Here is a 19,892-nt window from a genome sequence, read left to right on the forward strand (position 1 = left end):
CCCTCTGCCTGTGTCTCTGCCTCTCTCTCTCTCTCTTTCTCTCTCTGTGTGACTATCATAAATAAAAAAAAATTTTAAAAAAAACAGTCTCAAGACAAAAGTGGACATTATATCTTGACAACAGAGTCCAAAATGTATGAAACAAACATTGACAGAATTGAAGGGAGAAATAGTTCTACAATAATGGAGACTTAGTTATACCTTTTTCAATAATGAATAAAACATCTAGACAGAAGATCAACAAGGAAATTGACATGAAGAACACTGTAAGCCAATTCAACCTAGTAAACATCTATAGAACATGCCACCCAACAACAGAAGAATACTCATTCTTCTCAAGTGCACATGGGACATTCTCCAGGTTGACCATATGTTAGGCCACAAAACAAGTCTTCATAGATTTTCAAAGACTGAGGTCACCCAAAATATCTTTTCTTATCACAAAGGAACGAAGCCATAAGTCAGTAACAAAAAGAAAAATTTACAAGTGTGTGGAAATCAAACACACTCCTAAAAAGTCAGTGGGTCAAAGAAAAAAGCTACAAGCGCAAGGAGAAAATAGTGGAGAGGAATGAAAAAGGAAACACATAATGGCAAAACTTATTTTTTAAAAGATTTTATTTATGCATGAGAGACACAGAGAAGGGCAGAGACACAGGCAGAGGGAGAAGCAGGCTCCATGGAGGAGGCCCGACTCAGGACTCGATCTCAGAATTCCAGGATCGCGCCCTGGGCTGAAAGCAGGCACTAAACCGCTGAGCCACCCAGTCGTCCCCATCATGCCAAAACTTATGGGATGCAACAAACACATCACCCAGAGTCAAATGGAGAGCTGTGAGTGCCTATATTAAAAAAGAAGAAAGATCTCAGATCAGTAACCTAACTTTATCTTGAGTACCCAGGAAAAGAAGAGCATCTAAATATAAAGCTAGCAGAAGGGCAGCCCTGGTGGCTCAGCGGTTTAGCGCCGCCTTCCCTGGGCATAATCCTGAAGACCGGGGATCAAGTCCCATGTCGGGCTCCCTCCACGGAGCCTGCTTCTCCCTCTGCCTCCCTCTGCCTCTGTCTGTCTCTGTCTGCCTCTCTCTGTCTCTGTCTCTGTCTCTCTCTCTTTCTCTGTGTGCCTCTAATAAATAAAATCTTAAAAAAAAAAAAAGCTAGCAGAAGAAAGTACCTACCTAAGCCCTGTCTTGGGTCCCACAGGCCCCCCACTTCTACGGTGCGACTCCACCCTTCCCTCCCCAGCACCCTGGGAGAAAGTCATCCTTTCTGCACAATGGTGCCCCTCCCCTGATCCTTTTCATCCCCACCCCACCCCACCGGCTGGGACATGGCCCCAGGGACCCTTAGCAGAGGTTGGCATGCAGGAAACCAGGGGCCTGATTGCCCCACTGTGAGTGGACCCCAGGGACAGCCCCATGAGCCCCTGCTGCTTCAGGGCCTAGGCCCTGACTCTACCCCTAAAGAACACTCTTGTCCCCACCCCCAAAGAATAATGCCAAGTGATATCCACAGAGAGAAATGAAATTGGAGTGGAAATGGGAAAAGATGGAGAACAACGCAGTCTTGGAGAGGGAGGAGCTTAAAAGAATAATGTAAGTAAATTCATGTCCATAAAATTGACAACCAAATGAAATAGACAAATTCCTTGAAAACAGATTTCAAAAGGTAACAGAATACACATAGAAAATCTAAAATGTCCTATATCTGCTAAAAAAATAGAATCTCTGATTTTAAATTTTCTCACAAAGAAAACGTATGCCTAGATGGTTTCCCTAGTGAATTTTTCTAAGCATTTAAAGACCTAATACTAACCCTATCTCCAAGGCCCCACAGCTGGAGATGAGCAGTCCACCATCTCTCCTATTCTCCCAGTGAGGCAGGGAGATTCTCTTTGTGCAGATCAGCTCCCCTCCTTAGCACTGTGGTCTATAGGGAGGTGGTCCTGTGAAGGGTGGCCTGGGTAGGGGCTGGAAGACAGCTCTGGACTCCAGGGAGCACTGAGCACCCACGGAGTCAGAGTTGGCGTCCTATTGCCAACACCCTGGGCATCTATCAAGGACATGCCCACAGCATCCCCAAGAAGAGATTACAGGCCCTGCTTCCTCAGTGGAGCCTGAATCCACACTGAACACACATGTATACACACACACACACAGAGCACAGGGCAAATTCAACCTTTACCAGCAGAATATGAGGGAGTACTGACTGGGCAGCCACTAAGAGTCCCTTTTGGGGTGTTGGAAATTTTCTTTGTCTTCATCTGGAAGGTGGTAACACAGGTGTTTGCATACAAATGGAATCATCATGTGTACATTAATGATGACTGCCTTTGCTGTCTACAAATTTTACATTAACTTTTTTTAGTCCATGGAAATGGAAGTTTACTTGTTTCCAGCACCACTTATTGAAAGGACTTTGCTTTCTCCTATTGAATTGCTCTGGTGCTTTTGTGAAAAATCCATTGATATTACATATGTTCATCCTTGACTGGCAGCTGTATTACATTTCATTGAGCTGTCTTTGTCTTCTCCTTATGCCCGCACCATGCTGGTATAAGGAGACTTGCTGGTTTTCTTTGTGAGAAAATTTGATGACTGCCTTATAGAAGGGTTGAGGACAGGTTATGTAAGTTCCCACCTGTGTTCTTCTCATTCAAGTATGTAAAATAAGCAGACTGACAAAATAAATTTGAGAAAAAAGTTACAAGTTTAGAAGATAGGTGCATACACACACAGATACACACACACAAGGAGCCAACACCTGTATAATATAGGAGACTCTGAAAAGAAACAAGAGGATAGTACAAAGTCAAGTACAAATAGTACAGATTTGAGAGACCTTTCCTTAAATTAGAAAAAACATCTTTGAAACCATATATTCCAAGGGAAACTGTAAACCTGAGAAAACTGATCCAAGTGACCGACACCAGGATGTATTCTAGCAAAAATCAATAAACTTAAAAAGAAACTTGGAGCATTGAGGCAAAAAAAAAAAAAAAATCACAAGAGAAAGAAAAATCAGATTATCAGACTTCTTGAGAGCAACATTTTATACCAGAAGAAACTAGAGTGATATATTTAAGATATTCAGGGAAGGAAAACATGAGTGAAGGATTTTAGGTCCAGCTACACTGACTTCCAAGGATAAAGACCACAGTTACCAATACGCCACCAGCAGCCAGGAAGGCAGAGATGCACGTGGAGCCAGCATACGTAAGGTGTGAACACTAAAACCACAAAAATGCCAGAATTGACTTAAAATCATCATGGTGACAAGAAAGTAAGATTTACCCAGCAGATGTCATGAATGTGCTAGAAGAGCTAAAAGGTTTGTGTGTGTCACTTACTCTGGGGTCTGGAACTCTGAGCCATGCAGGCTCAACGGAGGCGTCATAGGATTGACAGTAGTAACTAGCTTTGTCCTCAGCTGAGAGCCCAGCAATAGTCAGAGGGACTGTGGTGCCCAAATTGGAACCAGAGAATGAGTCAGGAATCCTAAGGACTGGTTGTTGTTCTTGTAGATGAGGACTTCGGGGACCTGGCAGTTGCTGATGTGGCTTAAGATAACACATCCTGCAATGTTGCTGCCCCTTCCTGTGGAGGATACAGTGACCTTGTCTCTCAGGGATCTGACCTTGAGGCCAGCTGAGTCAGCATTGACTGGGCTTTGGCAAGAACGCTCTTGAGATCCCCCAGAACTGAGCACGCCGTGCCCCCTGCTGGGTCCAGGCCTCAGATCTTACCTCCTGGTGGGCAGAATGATCCCCAAATGGAATTAAAGAATAAAGGGGCTCTGGTGCTGCCTCTCTGCCAACTGGTCTCACCCTTTAAATCCAGTCTTAGACCTGACCGCTAGAATAGTGTGGGAAACAGACCATAGTGCGCAGAGTGGAGACTAGGAGACCAGGAGGGAGATGGGCTTGGGTCAGGATGGTGGCCGTGGAAGCAGGGAGGATTGATTGCATCTCAGATATATTTTGAAGACAGGGATGGCAGGATTTTCAGATGAGAAATAAGCGAGAAAAAGAGAGGAATCCAGGATGCTGTCAGACACTGGGCTTAAGCAACCAGGAAGATGAAGCTGCCATTTTGGAGACGGAGACCTTGCCAAGGAGTGGGTTTGGAATCAGTTCCGTTTTGAAAATGAGTCTCATTATGACTTTTAATTCTTGGCATTTCTCGACCTTAATTTGACCATAAGATGTTTCTTTGTCCAGAGCATCTTTCAGGGCTCCTACTCAAAAAAGGCAGATTGGAGAAAGAGCCTACAGGGAGCAGGGGAAATGTGTGTCTGCTATTACTTAAAACATATTTAGGGACACCATAAAAGATATTGAAATAAGGCCATGAAAAGTTTTTTAAGCCTTCCATAATCCTAATGCTTTAACACACACACAAAAAAGTTGTTTTTATTGCCCAATTCATCTTCCAGATGGATTTTTTTCAGATAGATTTTCTATTCATTCATTCGTTCATTCCACAGTCACAGCATTAAAAAGAGTCGGCTATACACTCATCTGCGAATTTGATTATTTTAATTTTTTTTTTAAATGGGGACATGACCCTTTTTTTTTAAATTTTTATTTATTTATGATAGTCACAGAGAGAGAGAGAGAGAGGCAGAGACACAGGCAGAGGGAGAAGCAGGCTCCATGCACCGGGAGCCCGATGTGGGATTCGATCCCGGGTCTCCAGGATCGCGCCCTGGGCCAAAGGCAGGCGCCAAACCGCTGCGCCACCCAGGGATCCCTTGATTATTTTAATTATGAACAGCATATATATTTTCATATTTATCATTCCGTTTTTACGACCATTGTAACAGCTGCCTTTCTTGCTTTCCCGGTGGCGGAGAAGAGTAAGGTGGGGGGTTTGGGGAGGCCGCGGGGAGGGGTCAGGAGGCAGGGCCGGTACCCGCGAGCCACGGAACCCGCGGACGCGGACGTGCGCGCCCCGGAGGACAGGCGAGGGGACGCCAGCCGCGGGGACGCCCGCCGCGGCCGGACCGGAAGTGGAGGCTGCCGAGTCCGCCCCCCGAGCGGAAGCTGCGGCGGGAGCCCCGGCGGGGGCCGCGGCGGGGCTGCGGGTGAGCGGCGGGCGGCGGGAAGCGCCGGGGAGGTGGGCCCCCAGCCCCGGGGCGTGGGAGAGGAGGCGGCGCCTTGCTTTCCCGCGCCCTGCTTCCCGGCGGGGGCGCCCGCACCCCGCGGCTGGCGGTGGGGGTGCCGGGAGGTGGTGAGGGGCGACCTCCATCGACCCTCCCGCGGGGCTCTGAGGTGCGGGCTGCGGCCACAGGTGGGGAGACGGAGGTGCGGGGGGCCGCCTGCCGCCCCGGGCCCGGCCCGGCCTTGAGGGCTCCGGGTGTGTTTCTCCGAGTTGTTGGTGGACAGACTCGCCGGATTCAGTTCTCGCAGGTGAAAGGGAGGACTGGCCTTATCCTGCCTCTTTGCCACTCAGCCTTCGGGAGAGGACGTGGGAAGGTCCGCCCAGAGTGGGCTTGATGGCCGCGGAGCCCCGAGGTGCCCCTAGAGCCGCGGCAAAGGTCGCCTGGGCCTCGGCCGCATTGTTCTGAGCCTCGGTCCGCTCGCAGTCAGAAAACTGCCCAGGCCAGCCTCGAGGCGTGACGGGCCAGGCTGGAGAGAGCGGCGGCGTGCGGAGCGGGCTTGCGTGCAGAGGAGGGGCTTGCTCTCCGGACCCCGCGGCACCGGCTTAAGTGGCCAAGGTGGAGATCCTGCTCTCGGTGCTGTCTGCGCCACCGCTGGGCCTCCACCCCCAAGCCGAGTTCCGTTGTTCGTAAGACTGACAGGGGAGGACTTTGTGTACCGCGACCCCCGAGGGCACCCACCGTTGCTGATCCTGCTGCCGAGAGGAGAGTCCGCCGACCGACCGGCAGTAAGTGCCCACCTGACGCTCTCACTTTACAGTTCCAGTGTGTGTTGTTTGCTGTCAACACGCCCTCAGCACTGGCTGATTCTCCCTTTTGAAATGAGAGAACCAACTTCAGATGCAGCTTTAGCAGGCGACGAGATCAAATGTGATGAACCACATAGGTTATGGAAAAGAAGGCGATCACATTTCCCTTTAAAAATAACAGACATTTAAGATTTTATTTATTTATTCATGAAAGAGAGAGAGAGGCAGAGACACAGGCAGAGGGAGAAGCAGGCTCCATGCGGGGAGCCCACGTGGGACTCGATCCCGGAGCTCCGGGGTCCCGCCCTGGGCTGAAGGCAGAGCTAAACCGCTGAGCCACCGGGGCTGCCTTAAGATTTTTTTAAAAAGCAAAAACCTGGGACGCCTGGGTGGCTCAGAGATTGGGCGTCTGCCTTTGGCTCAGTTTAGGGATTGAGCCCCACGTCGGGATCCCTGTGAGGAGCCTGCTTCTCCCACTGCCTATGTCTCTGCCTCTCTCTGTGTCTCCCATGAATAAATAAAATCTTTTTTAAAAAATGCAAACCCTTAAGTAATAACAGTACAGCAAAAGGGTTTTAAGATGGCATATGGTATAATGATGGTTTATAGAAGTTTGCAAACCACTGCTTTCAGCTTTTATTCTCATTGATTTCCCCTTTAAAAAAAAAAAAAGATTTTACTTATTTACTCATGAGAAACACAGACAGAGCCAGAGGGAGAAGCAGGCTCCCCATGGGGAGCCCAACGTAGGACTCAATCCCAAGACCCTGGATCACGACCTGAGCCAAAGGCAGATGCTCAACCACTGAGCCACCCAGACGTCCCTGATTTCCCTTTTGAAGTTGGAGTGTGCCTTAATAGAAAAATAGGCCCCAAGATAACCACCGAAAATTAATCAGTTAAGACTGCAGAATTCTTTTAACAGGTAGACCCTGGTGCAGTTAAAAAAACAAAAAAGTATCTCATAGAGAAGCAGGAGTTTCAGCTCCAACTCAACAAACTTTCCAGGTAACCTTTGGAGAATCTCTTTCTCTGAGTCTTAATTTGTTCTTCCTTGACACGTCTGTACCAGATCATCACCAGGGTCCCTTTCCCAGGATTCCAAATCCTTAAAGAAAGTCATACATTTTTCCCAGTAAATCAGTGATACTCAGATCATTACAAAGTCCTTATGCAGAACTGAACTATAAACTGTTGAACTAGAGCCAGAGCTGCTAAAGACCTACATGTAACAGTGTGGAACAGCAACTAGTCTGAGGTGGACAGGTGATCTGAAACGGGTATGGATGCCGGTGTGCCTTCGTGGGCGCTGTCGAGGTTTATCCCTAGCCCTGGATAAATGAGGTACTCCCTTTGAAGATGCTAGGACAAAATGTTTCTCTAAAGGGATCTGTAGAGAAGAATCTGTTATTTCCTGAAAGTGTTTAGGATCCTTAGGTACAAAGAAGAGTAGTAGAAATATAAAACTTCTAGAAATTTTAACACCATACGAAAAAAGGATGTTGAGAAGTGTTTGCAGTAGTCCTATAGATGTAAAGTCTGTTTTTAAAATTTAGGTATCTAGGGCAGCCCGAGTGGCTCAGCGGTTTAGCACCACCGTCAGTCCGGGGTGTGATCCGGAGACCCGGGATCGAGTCCCACATCGGCCTTCTGCATGGAGCCTGCTTCTCCCTCTGCCTGTGTCTCTGCCTCTCTCTCTGTGTATCTCATGAATAAACAAATAAAATCTTAAAAAATTTAGGCATCTATAAGTTTTTATTATTCACTTCACAGGTAAATTTTTTTTGATAGAGAAAACACGCACACATCAAAGCAGAGGGAGAGAATCTTTTTTTTTTTTTTAAGATTTTATTTATTTATGAGAGAGACCCAGAGAGAGGCAGAGACACAGGCAGAGGGAGAAGCAGGCTCCATGCGGGGAGCCCGATGTGGGACTCGATCCAGGACCCCAGGATCACGTCCTGAGCGGAAGGCAGGCGCACTTAACTGCTCAGCCACCCAGGTGTTCCAAGGAGAGAGAGAATCTCAAGCAGACTTCCCACTGAGTACAGAGCCGGATGGATGGATACCAGACTTGATCCCAGGACCCTGAGATCATGACCTGAGCCAAAGTCAGACACTTAACCTGAGCCACCCAGGCGCCCCTCTTCCGTACTTCTAAATCGTAGTTCTTTTTGACCACTTATGTGTGTCTACTGCACTAAATGTAACAAGTAAAAAAGGAAGTATGGTTAGCAGAAGGCCCCCCCAGGTCCAGCTTCCAGACCCTAACCCCACTCTTGCCCCCAGGTGGTTGCTTTGCCATTTCTTGAGTGTGTGTGTGCACGCATCCATAGATGGCAGTGCTTTGTACAGTCACACACTTCACTTCTTCATGTAATTTCTCTGAAACTCAATTCACGTTAGTATTTACGGAGCAGATGCACTTCTTTCTCATTGCTGCTTGGTGTTCCATTGTCTGCCACACTTTATTTAACAGTTCCTTGTTGGCATACCCTAGAACGTTTCTAATGTCTTCTGACTGATAATGCTGCAGGGGATTCCCCGGCGGTGTGTTACCCGCTGTGTCCTGCCTCAGGAACCCAGTGTCCACATGGACAGTCTTGCCAGCGCCCACTGCTTACTTCTGCAGTCTCCTGTCCCCCTGCGGCCTCATCCCCCACGCCATTCAGGCCCCCACACCAGTGCCCAGGCACCTTGCCCTCTGACTTTTTTTCTTCTTCTTCCACCCCTGCTCCCCACTCTAGCACATAAAGATTTTAGACCCCACCAGCGCATGCCCTGCGTGGACCTTCCCACGTCCTCCCCTCCTCCTTGCCCATCCTAGAGTATCTTTCCCCTCACCCTCTCACTCCTACTCACCTGGCACATCCCATCCCTGCTAAATCTAGCCCTTCCCCTGCTGGCAGCCTGCCCCCAGTGCCATCTCCTGTCCTCACTGCTGACCTGCTGACATTTGTACTTCTTAGAGGGGCCCTCTGGCCAAGGACAGCCACTGCTTCCCACCCAGAGACATCACTCCAGCAATTCCCCCCTCACCTCCTGCATCTTCTCTTTTCCCTCTACTCTACTACTTCTATCCTCCTTACAAACATGCTGGTTTATCTTCCATCTTAAAATGTAAAAACCTACTCACTGTTCCTCTTCCCTCCTTCCAGGTCCTCTTGAGCTCACCCCCCTCAGGCTTTTCCCTTTGGCACTCCTGCATGAAACAGCTCCCATCCAGGTCACCTGGCGCCTGTAGGTCTCCAGACCCCAATGTCAGGTCTCCATTATCACCTCCCCCAGGCTGCAAGTATCTGTAGCCTTCGATGTGTGATGTGCAATGACTTCCTGCCTCCCCTCCCACCTTCCTCACCCCCGCCACCAACCCAAGTGCCTCTTCTCTGGCCTTTGAGGATCTCCCCTCTCCTGAGTCACCTTATCTCCCCAGCCCCCAACTTGGGCTCCTTTCCCTGCTCCACATGCCACCACGTGCCACTGCCTCCTCCATGGCCCAGCTGGCTATTAGGCAGCTCACATTTAACATACCTGACAGCTCCTGCATCTTTGTCCCAAACTGCTCCTTCCTCCTAACTTCCCATCTCAACAAATGGGAATCCCATCCTTTAGCTCCCTAGGCCAAAGGCACTGGAGTCATTCTGCACTTGCCTCACTTCCCCTTCTCAGTCCTGTTGGCTCTGCCTTGGGAATCAGCCCCAGACCCCAACTTTCCCTCAGCACCTCCATCGCTGCCCCCAAGGCCCAGTGACTCCCTTCTTAGAGCCAGAGGGATCTCTTGAACACTTGAAGTCAGGTCATCAGGCTCCTGTGCTACCTCCCAGTTCCCTCAAAGCAAACCCAAAGTCTGAAACTGCCCTCCCCACTGTCCCCCAATCCTCTGTGGGTCTTAATGCCTGGACTTTGTTCCATGTGGCACATAGCAACACATACTGAGCATGTAGTATGTGCTCAATAAATTCTGGTGGGGTGATTGAATTCATTCCCAGGGGTGGGATTGCTGGGGATGTGCACTTGTAGTTTTGAGAGAGATCGTCTAATTGCTCCGCACAGAGGTTGGTCCAGTTTTACTTCAGCCACCTACCTTCGTAGTTTGCCTGTCACCAGACCCTCCTCCACGTGTGCTCATCCTGTGATCATTGCTAGTGAGATAAGCATGAGCTCATTTTACTTCTAATTTGCCATTACAAGTGTTGTTGGCCATCATATCACAAAGGGCTAATTTCCTCATTATATAAAACAATTACTAAAAATGAGAAAACAGCAGTCTGGCTGGGGAGAGAAAGGGTAAAGAAATAGGAATAGACCATTCACAGAAAAAGAAAGCAAATGCTTTCAAACATGAGATATGTTTCTGAGCTTCTGAAATCCTTATGTATCTTTCCTTCATACCAAAGTTTATGTTTTCTTCTAGTATTTTTCTAGTTTTTTTTTTTAAGATTTTATTTATTTGAAAGAGTGATGGAGGGCAGCCCCAGTGGCTCAGTGGTTTAGCGCCGCCTACAGCCCAGGGCGTGATCCTGGAGACCCGGGATCGAGTCTCACGTCGGGCTCCCTGCATGGAGCCTGCTTCTCCCTCTGCCTGTGTCTCTGCCTCTCTCTCTCTCTCTCTCTCTCTCTCTCTCTCTCTCTCTCTCTCCTCTCTCTCCCCCCTCTCTGTGTATTCTCACGAATAAATAAATAAAATCTTTTTAAAAAAAGCCCTTTAAAAAAACAAAAGAAAGAGCGTGATGGAGAAAGAGCACAAGTGGTAAGAGGGGCAGAGGGAGAGGAAGAAGCAGGCTCCCCACTGAGCAGGGAGCTCGATCCTGGGACCACAGGATCATGACCTGAGCCAATGACAGACACTTCACTGACTGAGCCACCCAGGCACCCCTAGTATTTTTTCTAGTTTGATCTTTTTGCATAAATTTCTGCCAGCTCTGGAATCTGTTTTGGTGGCAATTCTAAAGTAGGAGTCTAGGGCAGCCCCGGTGGCTCAGCGGTTTAGTACCACCTTTGGTCCAGGGCATGATCCTGGAGACCCGGGATCAAGTCCCACGTTAGGCTCCCTGCATGGAGCCTGCTTCTCCCTCTGCCTGTGTCTGCCTCTGTGTGTGTGTGTGTGTGTGTGTGTGTGTGTGTGTGTGTCTCATGAATAAATAAATGATATCTTAAATAAATAAATAAAGTAGGAATCTAGCTTTAACCCTCCCAGCCCACCCAGAAGGTTGCCCAGTTGTTTAAGTAGCAGTCATGTTGTTGGGTTGGTTTTTTTTTAATACAGTGTCATATTTGTCAATGTTAAGGCCATATATATAGTGATCAAAAAGACAGCAGGAAGAAAAAAAAAAAGCAGGAATTCAATGTCCTGTAGCAATCATGGAACCAGTTGTCACAGTGGCCGGCAGTGATCCAGACCTCAGGCAACTCGTGCTGGTGTAGAATGAGACAGTAACTAACCGTGGCGTGGTGCGGTCTATTGTAACGGACTCGGGGCAGCAGGAAATGCTTTGTCCCGCCCCAGGGTGTTGGGAGAGCTCTTTAACCAAGAGTTGGCACTAGAGCCAGGCCTTCAGACAGTCAAGCTGCATTCTCTGGGCTTGGTGGTACATTCCGAGCAAGGGAACAGAGGCTTAAGAATATGTTTTTCTTTAGATATGGTGTCCAGTTTAATTGGCCAGAGCATGATCTGCAATGCTAGAGATTGTGAAAGGCAGGCAGGAAGGTAGATTGGAGCCCATTGGAAAGGGGCTGTCGAGTACTACTGGGGTCTGGACTCCATTGTCCAATGGGTCTCAGGCCTCTTTTGGATCAGAAAGATCTAGGGAACATGGCCTGGCATCTGCATTTTATAAAATGTCCCAGGGTGGGGCGCCTGGGTGGCTCAGTCAGTTGAGTGTATGAGGACTCTTGATTTCAGCTGGAGTCATGATCTCAGGGTCCTGGGATCATGAACCCTGAGTTAGGCTCCCTGTTCAGTGGGGAGTCTGCTTCTCTCCCTCTGCCCCTCCCCCGCCTGTGTACGATCTCTCTTTCTCTCTCAAATAAATCTTAAACAAAACCAGAAAATGTCCCGGGGCATCCCGATTCTCCGCTGAGGTGGAGGTACTGCTCTCAGCCCTGGGGAGCAAACAGAAGTGTGCCCTGGGTGGAGGGCTGGCCCTCTGCGCTACCCCAGCCTGTCAGTCCAGATCCAAAGGCCCCCAAGTCTCCCTAGCACGGATTTGGTGACATGACTGACCTGAGGTCAGGGAGCCACATCAACTTCTGCCAAAGGAACCCAAATTCCCAAGGTGTTCATTTCTAAGCCAGTTCCATTGCCCTGGTTTATCCCATGTCTTTTTTTTTCTTTTTCTTCAGGTTTGTTTGTTTAAGTAAACTCTACACCCAGTGTGGGGCTTGAACTCACAACCCTGAGATCAAGAGTTGCATTCTTTACTGACTGAGACAGCCAGAAACCCCTATGTGTGGAGTTTGGGTTTTGGGGGGGGGGGTTGTTTTTTTTAAGTAGGCTCCGTGCCCAACGCGGAGCCCAACACAGAGCTTGAAAACTCACAACCCTGAGATCAAGACCTCAACTGATATCAAGAGTCAGATGCTTAACTGACTGAGCCACCCAGGAATCCCAAAGAAATTGTGTCTACTTGTGTTTTGCTTTTTGGGTTTTTTAAAAAGATTTATTTGTTGGGCACCCGGGTGGCTCTTTTGGGTCCTGGGATTGAGCTCCTGTTCAGCGGGAGCCTGCTTTTTCCTCTCCCTCTGCTGCTACCCCTGCTTATTCTTTCTCTTTCATAAATAAATTAAAAATCTTTTTTAAACATTTAAAAAATATTTATTTACTCGACAGAGAGAGGGAGCATGTATGAGCAGGGGTAGAGACAGAGAGAAACCCAAGCAGACTCCCCACTGAGCATGGAAACTGAGGCAAGGCTCCATCTCACTACCTTTAGGTCAAACTTGAACTGAAACCAAGAGTCTGATGCTCAACCAACTGCACCACCCAGGCACCGCTGGTTTTTGTTTTTTAAAATGAGTTTCCTTCTTGGTAGAGTTTCCATTAGAAGCATTTGTTTTCTGTGTGTCTTTCTTCTCTTTAGGAGTCAGCTTTGATGGTAGTGTTGAGCTGCAGAAGAACAGTTTCTGAACTTCATCTCCATCCCTCTGAAACTGGAGTGTGAAGGGCCAAAGCCCCGGGCAGCTTTCAGACAAGATGAAGACCGTGCTCATGGTTGCAGAAAAGCCATCCTTGGCCCAGTCCATTGCTAAAATCCTCTCTCGGGGTAGGAAAGACAAACCGGCGGGTTTGTGGGAGGAATCACTAAACATGGTCATTTCTTTTTTTCTGGAGTGTGACTCCAGCCCTCTGGAATTGACTTGGTTCAGGACAGTGGGTGTTACTGAAGCATCTCAGTATTAGTTTTTGTGGGTGCATTTACTGCTACATTCAGTGTGCGGTCCAGGACTCCCAAAAGGTACAGACACCATTCACAGCGTAGCACCGGGCAGTCCACTGTTGCTCATAAAGCAGCACCCAGCCCTGGTAACTTACACAGAAAGAGAATTCACTAGAAGGAAGAATACAGAGCCAAGATCTCGCCCTGGTCTAAGTCTGAGGCCATGCCACAGACCGTATCGCCACAGGAGCTTTGCCACTGCCCTCAACCACTATAGCTGCAGCCTGTGTGCCTCATGTCACTCAAGAGCAGCATTAGGCTGGCCCTGGTATATAGCCCTACTGAGACACCAGGGCACTAAGAAAGGGGACATCTGTCCCTTAACTCCATCCTGGCCACTGGGGTAGTTGGTGGGGTGCTCCTTTCCTTCCTATCTCTGACTTCCCTCCAGATAGGAAGGGTGCTTGGGTGCTCTGGGTACCTAGAAATGGCCTATGTCCACCGTGACCTCCCCTGGGTCAGGACAGTGGGATGGTGTCTCTTTGAAGGGGAGGGGAGAGCTGAGAAGTGCCCGATCCACAGAAGCTAAGAAAGTTCAGCTGAGAGGCTGTCAGTGGGGAGCGGGAGCATGAGAAGACGTCAAGGGACCTGGTAATGAGGAGGTCCATGGAGACCTGGTGAAGTTTGAAAAAAGTGGGGCAGAAATGAGAGGAAGGGCCCAAGTGTCTGCTGTGGAGAGCCTTCAGAGAGGGTGCTCCTGGCCTTCAGCTGGCCCAGGGCCCTGCGTGGTGAGCATACCGTGCTGGTTGGTTAGCAATGAGTGGTGTTTCCCGGAGGACCACGACATTCGTCAGCACTGTTACATGCAGTGGCCTGAGGAACGCTGCCACTGACTGCTCTGGGGAAGGGGGACTCTGGCCCTGTGAGTGGTGGCTTCTGGGTCTGGGGCCTCTGTGGTGGCTGTGGCCTGCTGGAACAGCCATCACTGTGCTTCTCTGCAGGAAACATGTCCTCCCACAAAGGGCTGAACGGAACATGCTCCGTGCATGAGTACAGCGGGACCTTTGCTGGCCAGCCCGTCCGCTTCAAGATGACATCCGTCTGTGGTCATGTGATGACCTTGGATTTCCTGGGTGAGCCCCCTGCACCCTGCCCAACCCCTATCCCACTGAGGGAAGCCCGGCAAAGTGCTGCCCCAAGTCTAGATGGAGCCAGGGAGGGCTCCAGGCAGACAAATTAGTGCAGAACCCATGAGTCCTGAGGCCAGCAGGTCCTGGGTCATCTAGAACCCAGGTTTTAGAGCTCAATGCCCGTGGGTCCCCATCCCAGAGGCACCCCTTAGTCACTGCATGCCCTATGCTCCTTCCTGTGCTTCCTAGAGGTGGTGGATGCCCACCTCAGAGGGGCTGGCCCATGCAGGCATTTGGGAGGTGAATGTGACTGTTGCCCAGTGGTCGTTTGGTGGCTGTCATTGTCATCTTTGTTATCTGTTACCTTGGAAGGGCCAGCATTAGTGACCCAGCAGAGCCACATGCAGGGCCCTGTGGTTGATGAGAGACTCCAGCCTAGGCTCTGTCTCATGCTCTACAGGCTCATGGGCTGGGACTGGAGCCTCTAGAAATTTCTGTTCCAAAAAAAAAAAAAAAGAAATTTCTGTTCCACATGTGTGATGTGAGTCTTACGATAGTGCCATCCACTTCCTAGGATTGAGGACTCAGTGTGACGGTGAAGGAAGAGAGCTTAGTGCACAGCAAAGTCTCAATACTTCTTGTTGCCCAGTGACAACAAGGACATTGATTCAGTCGTGTGGCCAAGCATTTGGACTCTTGAGTTTTATCACCAGCCAGCAGGTGGGGAGCTGGGATTTGAACTTGACTCTGTATGACCCCGTTCTCCCAGGCTGTACGAAATGGGGACAAAAAGAAAGCCAGAGGGCTAAGCTTGCAAGCACTGAGCACTGAGTAGAGAAGTAGGTGGATGTACCAGACACGAAGCCCAAGAGACTGATTCCCCATGGGGTTCCCCTGAGCACCTGTCATGTGTGCAGTCAAGTGCTGGGTAGGGGGAGAGTTGCAGCTATTCAGGCTGGAAGAGAAGACAGAGGTAGGAGGGGTGTGGTTCAGTGCTCTGGCAAAGTGAGCCAGCCCAGGAATGGCGCTCCAGCCACAGGGCATGTCCTGAAGTGAGGCTGGAGCAGCAGCAGCCCTGCCCAGCGGTGGCTCCTGGAGGTGACCAAGGTGTGGTGTCACCTCAGCAGCCCAGGGGAATGAAAGCCCAGCTCTGCCTCCAATTGTGGGGTTCCCCTGGGCAAATTGTTCTCCAAGCCTCCCTCTCCTCCTGGGCCTATGACAATTGGAGAGATCAAGCTTGGTGAGCCAAGAAGTATGATTCAGCTGTCACTGTGGCTATGGTTTGTAGGAAAGTACAACAAATGGGACAAGGTGGACCCCGCAGAGCTGTTCAGCCAAGCCCCGACAGAGAAGAAGGAGGCTAACCCCAAGCTGAACATGGTGAAGTTCCTGCAGGTGTGTGGGCGTGCTAGGGCATGGGCACCTGAGAAGCCTCTACTCTGGGCCCTCTGCACTGCAGGTGGTCTCCAGAGTCCTCTCTTTCATGAACTGGAGGCCTTTGCTGGAAGCCCTGGGTGGGCCTCACAGCCCTTTCTGCGAGCTCCCCCTGCTGGCCCACGAGGCACCTTTCAGACTGTTCTCACAACCATCCACTGGCCCACCTGGGCAGCCGGGTCACTCAGCCCTGGAGAGCAGAAATTCTGCTTTTTAAACTGTTTGTTGGTGGTGGCGGTTTTTCTAATCTTAAATGCACACACATTATGGAAAATATTAAAAAGTAGAAGGAAGAAAAAATACATAATCACACTACCTAAGACAACCACCATTAACATTTAGGCTTATTTCAGCCCTCTTCCCATGCAGTTTTGGGGGTTAAGATCATTTTGCATTTATAATTTCTTTGTGTCCAAAAAACAAAGTCCTGAGTGAAGTTCTCTGAGTGGCTAAGGCAGCCTAACTGCGTCTAGCGCCGCTGCTCAGCCCGGGCCCAGTCTGGGTGGCAGTCCTGCTCCATGGGGCTCAGGGTGTGGTTGGGAGCACCGTCGGTGGGCACTACGGGCCGGGCCACGGAGGGGCCAGTCACTGTGTACTCTGTGGCAGGTGGAGGGCAAAGGCTGCGACTATATTGTGCTATGGCTGGACCGCGACAAGGAGGGAGAGAACATCTGTTTTGAGGTAAGAGGGGGCCTACTGCTGTCCTTAGTTCGAGCCTTCCCACTGACCTGTCCTCGCATTTGCGCCATGCCGGGGGTGCGGCTGGGAATCTGCTGCGTTGCCTTAGAAATGCCTTTTTTCCTCCTTTAGTTTGGAAATTGCATAGACACTTTGAAATGTATGGACTCTGCCAAGGGCAGAGGGGTATTACCTATTCCCCTACTCGGGTGCACTGTGTGAGCAAACATACAGACAGAGGGCAGAATTTTCTCAGTGGATGGGAAGGTTTTCAGGCCTTCTGGGCACCTCTCAGGGACCTATGGCCAAGGCTGGTTGCCACTTAGCTACCTTTCTTCCTGCTTTTCTCACTTCCAGCCTTCACCGTCCCCTCCAAGATGCCATCAAGCCTCCCCCTCCCGTCTTGTTTCCACCCTCCCTGCAAGGACACAGGTGTCTGCCTCTCTTGTGGCTGTGACGCCCTCACGCGGCTCCTGACTGCAGGTGTTCCCTGGTGCAGCTCACGCTCCTGCCTCTTGCACCCCCAGTTCTCACCCGGAGCCTATTACACTTTGGGGCTTAGGAAATGCTTCCTGTGTGGCAGAGGGAGCTCAGGACACCACAAGTTCCAGCACAGCACCCTCAGTCAACATGATCACGCTTTGTCCCTTCCTAGGCACTCTTGTCCCGGCCCCACCCCTACGGGACTGCTCCTTCCCTGGGGGCAGAAGCTCGGGGGCTTTCTCCCCTCAGCAACAAAGGCACCCCCCACCAAAGAATCTACATGGCCAGGGTCCAGTGTGACTCCCCTCCCACTGCACAGCCTTCATAGTGAGTCTGGCTCCAGGCCCCCTGCTGGGCTTAGCCCTCAGTCCCTAAGGTGGGGGTCCCCTGTGCCCTCCCTGCTCCTGCCCTTTGTCTTTTCCTCTTCATTCTGATTTCCCTCCCTGGCTTTTCTTCAGCTTCTTAAGAGTTCCACCCACCCCTCCTTGCACTCTGCCCTCTAAAAAGAAGGGAAATGGGTCAAGTGGGGTGGATTGCATGACTGAGTTTCCCTGTGTCGTGGCATTAGCATTTCCTGGTTTGGCAAGGGTGAAAGCAGATAAGAGAAAGGATGGTAGTAAGGGGGGGTGTTTGAACAAGTTTGTCAGTGGAAGGAAAAGAAGCCGTGAAGCAGGAGTGATGTGGAGAGACAGACTTCTGGACAGGCAAGGAGGTGGAGGAGGGTCTGGCAGGATGGAGAGGAAGTCACACCAGCAAGGTTCAGCCCCAGAGAGGAGCCCTCACACGAGAGGCGTGGAGGCAGAGATTTGGAAGGTGAGTGACAGCTGGGCTGCCTCCCCCAGGTCCTGGACGCTGTGCTGCCTGTCATGAATCCAACCCATAGTGGCGAAAAGACCGTGTTCCGGGCCAGGTTCAGCTCCATCACAGACACGGACATCTGTGCTGCCATGGCCCGCCTGGGCGAGCCAGACCACAACGAGGCGCTGTCGGTGGACACCAGGCAAGAGCTGGACCTGCGCATCGGCTGTGCGTTCACCAGGTGCCAGCTGCCCTCCCTTTGGCCAGGGCTCCTGCCTCATGGGTCCCCATTTGCTGCCCCTGGGCCTGGTTAGTACTAGGCCAGTGTCCATATTCTAAAAACCCTGAAGGCAACTGTCTCTCTGGCAGGGTGTTTGCCTCACTGCATGGGTCTTGAGGAGAGGGTGGAGGGCATAGAATAGAATAGAAGGGTTTCCCAGCCCCAGGATGGGTGGAAACTCTTCTCTCTTGCCTTCCGTGCCATGTGTGCAAACACATGATTCCTCTCTACCCACACACACCTTTCCCGGCCCCTGTGCTGAGCCACGTTCTCACTCTGTCCCCTGTCTTCTGAGCAGGGGCACTGCCGCCAGCTGGCCCCATGCTGGACTCAACGTGGGTGATTAACGATGGTGGCTTTGAGTGCATACGTGACCAGAATATCTTTCTCTACCCCATGCCTCCTTGTAGATTTCAAACTAAGTACTTCCAGGGAAAATACGGCAATCTAGACAGCTCCCTCATCTCCTTTGGGCCATGTCAAACCCCTACCCTGGGCTTCTGCGTGGAGTGACATGATAAAATCCAGTCCTTCAAACCGGAGACGTACTGGGTGCTGCAGGCCAAGGTTTGCTTTCCCTTCCCTACACACGCTGGGTCTTTCCAGGTTCGGGCTGTGGACTCTGAGGGTCTTCTGTCATCATCCGGCCCATTAAACCCCCGAGGCCAAGGGCACAGGAGGGACGCCAGAGTGGTCTGTGGGGTGCTCAGGGAAGGGATCCCAGCCTTCATAGGCCTGAATGCATTGAATTTAGAGAGGCAAGAATGAACTCAGCCTTGAGGGGGAGGGGGCCGGGTAGATCATGCCTCAGAACAGTCAGCTGTGATGGTCAGGTCCGAGGTTTGGACCAAGGGCCATAAGCCACTGACTTTCAGACTTTTTGAAGTCTTAGAACCATTTCTCCAAATAATGCCGTCCGTGTAAGCTTCTTAAAAGATTTAAAGCAATACAGAGCTGGTCTGGTTGACATAGGGCTGGGGGCCCCTGTAAGGACTACACCTAGTGCTGGCCAGGTGTCAGAGGGTGGGCAGGGATGGCATTTGTGACGGAGGTTCCAACACCCTTAAGGATACAGCAGCCTTGGCTCTGGGCTCCCCTTACGAGACTACTTGCCGAATCTCAGGGGAGAGGCCTGGAGTCAGGGCAGCCTTTCCTTGGGACAGGGCTGGGTCTCAGCCTACATATCTGTGCACCTCTGCACACCTGTATAGGTATGGCTGTGAGACCTTAGAGCCGGGACCATTTTCTTCCCAGAGGAGGACCAGCTTCATCTACCTCGATTCTCTTCCCTGGCAGTGTGTGCTCACCTGGACATTTTCTTTCCCGTCTTCTGCCTTTGTACTTTTTCCTATAGGTCAATGCCGATAAAGACAGATCTCTTCTTTTGGACTGGGACCGAGTACGAGTGTTCGACCGGGAGATCGCACAGATGTTTTTAAACTTGACAAAGCTGGAGAAGGAAGCCCAGGTGGGCCTGCCCCACGTGTATCTGTCACGTTTGCTCGGGGCAGGGGTAGACCTTGGATGCCTCTGGCTAGAAGAGTAGCTCATGACCTAGGGTCCCATCTTTCTTTCCTTTCTGGAAATAGACATCTTGTAGAAAGATGGACAGTTATTGATGCAAGCGGTAACTGTGTGCTACATCCCTGCTCTGTACCAGGCATTGCCCCACATCCACGACCTGCAGCCCCTATCCATGTGACCCCAGGGGCATTATCTCTTTTTGGCAGGACTCCATTTCACACCAATGTGCCTTTTCTGTGATACGGACGCTAACAACTCTAGAGGGACCTGTGTGCATGTC

The 19,892-nt window shown here is 50.5% G+C and overlaps 1 protein-coding gene across 1 annotated transcript; it reads left to right on the forward strand.

Annotated features, from left to right (window-relative positions):
- The first annotated feature begins 4,989 nt into the window (after window positions 1–4,989).
- On the forward strand, window positions 4,990–18,435 carry LOC144299462 (DNA topoisomerase 3-beta-1-like). The gene is made up of 7 exons (XM_077874974.1): window positions 4,990–5,085; window positions 12,989–13,171; window positions 14,287–14,418; window positions 15,704–15,810; window positions 16,456–16,530; window positions 17,853–18,049; window positions 18,387–18,435. The coding sequence occupies exons 2-7, from the start codon at window positions 13,102–13,104 to the stop codon at window positions 18,433–18,435; spliced, it is 630 nt and encodes a 209-aa protein (XP_077731100.1). The 5' UTR covers window positions 4,990–5,085; window positions 12,989–13,101.
- Window positions 18,436–19,892: the final 1,457 nt, after the last annotated feature.

Source organism: Canis aureus, chromosome 27 (assembly GCF_053574225.1).
Source record: "Canis aureus isolate CA01 chromosome 27, VMU_Caureus_v.1.0, whole genome shotgun sequence".
NCBI classification, from domain to species: domain Eukaryota; kingdom Metazoa; phylum Chordata; class Mammalia; order Carnivora; family Canidae; genus Canis; species Canis aureus.

What these genes read in the sequence shown, in the direction of transcription:
- LOC144299462 (XM_077874974.1), top strand. Translation starts at nt 13,102, where the DNA reads ATGAAGACCGTGCTCATGGTTGCAGAAAAGCCATCCTTGGCCCAGTCC. An exon ending in ACATGGTGAAGTTCCTGCAG is followed by an intron (nt 15,811 to 16,455) that starts GTGTGTGGGCGT and finishes ACTCTGTGGCAG; the next exon opens with GTGGAGGGCAAAGGCTGCGA. An exon ending in ATCGGCTGTGCGTTCACCAG is followed by an intron (nt 18,050 to 18,386) that starts GTGCCAGCTGCC and finishes TCTTCTGAGCAG; the next exon opens with GGGCACTGCCGCCAGCTGGC.